Below are 5,132 nucleotides of genomic sequence, written 5' to 3'. Positions count from 1 at the left end.
CCCCCATTATTTTCATGGTTTTTGTCTAAGCTACCTTTTTTGTTTTCGAATATTTTTTTATTTACCATTTTTGTTAGTGCCATAGATTTTAATAAAGAAAGTGGGATATAAATGCAGGAGGGCATCTGGGAATGTACCACACTAGTCATGTTAGATCTGATGTTTTTATGGCAGTAATCTGAGTCTTCTACCATGACCCTAAATAACATATAAATTGCTAATTAGAAAAAACCCAACACCTTATTTTTAAAAATCCATCAGTCACTCCTTTGAGTTAGCTTCTGAATTGATTATCTAGTACAGTAGGCCTCTGGTGACAGACATGATCTGAGCAAATTTCTTTCAGTTGAGGTCATCTGTTTTATATGTGGCCATATGGAAGAATTTTTCCTGAGATGGATAGTGTGCATGATGTTTTTGTATTTCTACTTGTATGCTCATCTGTTCACATCAAAAAAGTTGTTAAAAGGGACTTTATATAGAGGAAATAAAACTGCTATGAAAGAGTAACACCACAGTTGTTCAGGTACAGGAACTTAATACTGAAGTATTCCCAAATTTGTGTCACTTACCTATTACTTGACTAGGAAAAGTTAGATGCTGAACTTGCATTAGCATGGTGTAGTAAATGATTTGAGTCCTGACTTCTGAACCGAATGCTATCTTAAAGCTGGTCCCTGGGTGTGCTGTACTTTGTAAAACAGGATATCTGCATATGAAAGAAAGGTGGAGAAAGTAGAATTTGGCTGGGCTTAGCACTCAAGACTGGTAAACTGATGTTTTTATTCTAGTGGCAGTATGAGGGTTCCATATTTTGTCTGTTTTGAGTGAAACTAGTTTTGTTTGTAACTAAAAATAGCTGCTTTTAAATAGCATCCTGATACAACCATCTGAAGGTCCCAGTAAAAACTGATATGCTGCCAATTATTTTTTTTTTTCCCCCATTTTAATTACTCTGGTAAATAAAGCTACCATTTGGTTTTGGGGTTATGGAGTAAGGAAAAAAAGGTTGGTCTATGGTTAACTTCAGGTTTATCACCCAGCCTTATTGAAGTAAAGGAATTCCAGTAGGCATTTTTCTGTCAGTGAAGGGCTGTGTCCAAATGCTAAATAGAACTTGACTGCTAAATTAACATGCAAAAAGTGAAGAGAGGAGAAAAAAATGGGGAGGGGGGAAGACCAAAAATAAATAGGACTTTGTTTTGTTTCTCTAGCCTGGAAATGAATAGTTGCTGTCAGTCATAGCAAACAGCTGTCTGCCGCATGGTAATATACACTTGCCACAGATGCATTAGACTAGTGATTTTAAAAACTGTATACCAAGAATCTTTGTCTCTTGATGAAATATTTACATTTGACACAAGTACAGTGGCATTATGGGCACCTTGCAGGACCCTACTACTATAGGGTGATGTGCTGGTAATAGCTGTTCTTCTATTGGTAGGAAACATATCCATCAGGATAGGGGGAAATGTTGTGTGTGTGAAAGTCCTTATATACAAAAAGATACAAAATTGTAAAACAATGGTGAGCTAATTCTAATCCTAAACTTCTGTGTCTTTATTTCTGATGGGTGTAGTCCTTACTGTTCTGCTGTGTGCCCAATTCAAGAACTTATTTCTGGGGTGAAAAGCTTGAGAAGAAAATTCCAAGTCAGCAATATTATTATTACTGTGTGAGGCAATATGAAACAAAAAAAATCTTACTCTATTTTTGTTTTCCCAGAATTCAGTATGAAAGTAAGATAGAAGTAAAATACTTTGAGAAGCAAACCATGTGACTGTTCAGGCAACTGCTTTGACAACTTGTGTGGTACTTTGAAAATGAAGAGACATACTCATCAATAGATGCAGAGGGCTCTTCTAGCAGAGCATGTCTACAGTATTATTTTTGTGTTGCCTTCTTTGTTTTTTGTAGACGAGAAATTACGGAAAAATGAGATGTGTTTTTATTTAGCTGTGTGATCTTGCTGTTACTTTTTAGTTTTGTAATTTATAGGCTTCTGGCAAGCTACGGATATGCTGCAATAATAGAAACTCTTATTTTTCTTCCCTTCCTATCAGCCTTCTGCTGCGGTTTACAGATGATACATTTGACCCGGAACTTGCAGCAACAATTGGTAAGTGTGTGCTGATGCTATGTTAGAAAAATTTATACCAACTTCAGTACAAAATTGTAGTTTGTTCAGACTTGCCTAACCGGTCGTGAAGTTCAGCCCTGTCTGTTTCTCTGTAAGGAAAGAATGATGTGTACACAGTTTTAGCATGCAGCACTTACTGGTATAGAGCACTGACTGTACTGGCCTGTAGTTGTGCACTTTTATGCAAAAATATATCCTTGGCTAGGAAAACAGATGTAAATGTCACCCTTCACCATGAAGATGAAATCCATAGGTATAGGCAGTGTAAAGCTCTAGTGGAACACACAGTTCACCGTTTGCTGGCATTTCAGGCTAAAATGGAAATGTAAGAGCTGCTGTTACGTCTCCTACTAATTTATCTGTGCAATGTAGCTATCAAGTTGTTTCTGTAGTAACATTTTTGTCCAGAAGTTGTGTTCTATGCAATACAATACTTGGTAGCTATCTTAAGAAGACTTAAGACTCCCTTAAGTAGTAGGATGTTAGCTCTTGCAACTCCTGACAATCTTAGAATGTACTGGGCTCTGTGACTTCTCCTCTGTAGGGAGGAAATGACAGAGTGGCTTTTTCTCTTCTTAGTAATCGGTTCCTTGGCAGCTAGACTCTTGTGAAAAATGGAAGAGAGCCAAGAATCTAGAGCTTGGGAAAAAAAGCAGTGGTGTATCATTGCTATGTTGGTATGATACCTACCAACAGTGAAGTCAGTTGAGCTGGAGGAGAGTGACCCAGAATGCAGGGTAGACTACATAGATGATTGTCAAAGGAAGCAAAAAGCAAAATGAAACTTTGAAGAATGTGAGGCAGCTCTGTGCTAAATTAATAACTGAAGTAATGGAAAATAGAGATGACTTTTCCACACAATGCATTTCAATTGCATTTTTCACTTTCTTTGTAGGAAGAGTTCTGCCTGAGGACTTATATCAAATTTTTTCTTTGAGTTCAACTGTTGGTAAACAAAGCTATCTCTGTCTAATTTGGTAAGAAGTCAATAAATCTTAATAAGATACAGGAGTATAGTTTCATGTGAAGCACTGAGCAGCTGAGGGGAGGAAGATGGTCTTTTTTTGTTCATTTCATTGCTTGTGAAAAATAAACTTGTGCAAGTAGCCCTACCTCAGCTCATGAGGGAGGATAGGGTGGAAGGAAACAGGAATGGAACAGACCAGGTGGTGAAGATGGCAATCTTGTATTCTAATCTAAATAGTTTTGGCACTGTATATACTTCAAATCATGCTGCTTTCTTGGTATGTCAACCATGTGGGCCAGGAGGTCAGTGCAGAATAGCTACTTTAGCTTTCGTGATGTTTTGGATACCAATAGACTAGTTTGGTCTCAGTGTGGGCATCTTTATTGTTTGTGTTTTTCATTGTGCTGTTTATACATAATATTCTATACCAATGTCAAAAACTGACATCAGTGTAATGTTTGAGAAACTAAGGAATTATTTTCTGAAGTAATTCTTCCTCTCTGGGATTTGTTCAAATTAGCACAACAGCATGTGTGGTAGCTAATTGTTGGCTGTTAAATAGCAACAACTCAAGGTTTACTACTGGCAGATCCTACCCTGCCAAGTAGGAGGATCTACTGGCAGGTCCTACCCTGCTTGGTTTCTGATGTGGAAAAGGAGGAAGAGTATTGAGTGTGAGTCTTACTTCAAACTGTGTTTGAGTTCTGAAACAAATATACTAATTTGGAATGGACATGATCATTTGGCAGGAAAAGTCAAGCCTGTCCTCCTTGCATTCTCTTGAGGCTAACTTGTTCGCCAGGCTTCATCACATGGATCTTACCAGACTATATATACCCCAGTATTTTCTGTTGTCCTTATTGCTTGTGCTTGTCTTTACTTGCTTGCTCTTTGTGTGAGAGATTCTAGATAAGTGTTCAGTGCAATCTGTACTTCATAAGTGAAGTAATGTATGGCACAGATCTGGTGTCTTGGTGTCTCTTAACTTTTTAGGCTTCCTTGCACATGAAGTCTTCCAACTCTAAACTGTCCAACTTGTCAGTTACCTACAACACAAATAATACACTCTCGCTGATTTTGTGCTTCCTGTAAATACAGCGTGGCATACTTACCTAATAGTGAGAGCAGCATGAAGGTGGCAGAGCTATTCCTTGCAGAATATAAGTCCATATTATGTTACTGTGTAGCTCTGAGTCCATTTGGCTGAGGTGGTAGGTGTCAACACACTGGACTACAATCTGGTAGTGCTGTCTTGTTTCTGGCTGCCTTCTAAGGCATGGTGGAAAGCACTGTCAGCTTTCGGTTGTCAAGGGTAGAAACATCATTCTTGCAAGCTCAGAACTGACACCTGTTGCACAAACATGTCTGTATTTCACTGAAGTATTCAGGGAACGTAAGTACCTTGTTTGTTCAATGTAACAAGATTTTCTTGAGCCCTGTGTTTTTTCTACTTGTCATCTTTTATGACTGATAATCAAAAACCTAGTTACTTAAAGATTTCTTTTTGTTAACTGGCTTTTGTATGTGTTGAGCTCCTTGGTTTACTAGAATTATTTCCCATGTCTTGATCACTTGAAAGGTTCTATTTTGGTGTGCTATTAGTTCATTTTCATCCTTTTGCTTTTCAGTAGTCAGTCTAAAAAACATGGGATTTATTGCCTATTTTAGTTTCTTAATTTACTTGCATTACTCATGCAGAATTGAAAGCATTATCTTTTAATTTTAAGCCAGCAGCAAGGCTAACATGAAGGTGTATATGCACTTTCCATGAAATGAAAATTGCAGAACTGTGCAGGCACAAGATGCTGAATCTGTTTACTGAATGGGAGAAGGATACTGTGGCTTCAAAATACACCTAATGCATTTGCCCTAAGGAAAATGTTTTCTTTCTTGAAACTACTATGACACACTTTTGATTTGTTAAGTATCTGATAGACTATTAATGTCTACAGTTACAGGTTTTGATGTCAGACTAATGGATAAAAGAATGTGCTGCAAGCTGTTGGACATCCTGGCTGAGCAATG

The 5,132-nt window shown here is 37.7% G+C and overlaps 1 protein-coding gene across 1 annotated transcript in view; it reads left to right on the top strand.

The window, feature by feature from the left end:
• Positions 1-1,998: 1,998 nt before the first annotated feature.
• LOC104627373 (ras-related protein Rab-18) overlaps positions 1,999-5,132 on the top strand; it is a gene marked incomplete at its 5' end in the record, with an annotated part of 12,360 nt that continues 9,226 nt past the window's right edge. Inside the window, one exon of the mRNA XM_010295570.1 lies at positions 1,999-2,119. Within this exon, the coding sequence (XP_010293872.1) occupies positions 1,999-2,119 (121 nt within the window). The remainder of the gene's footprint in view (positions 2,120-5,132) is intronic.

The sequence above is a fragment of the Phaethon lepturus genome, unplaced genomic scaffold (assembly GCF_000687285.1).
Source record: "Phaethon lepturus isolate BGI_N335 unplaced genomic scaffold, ASM68728v1 scaffold501, whole genome shotgun sequence".
NCBI classification, from domain to species: Eukaryota; Metazoa; Chordata; class Aves; order Phaethontiformes; family Phaethontidae; genus Phaethon; species Phaethon lepturus.
Note: the sequence above shows the minus strand (reverse complement) of the source record. Positions and strands in the feature narration are given on the sequence as shown.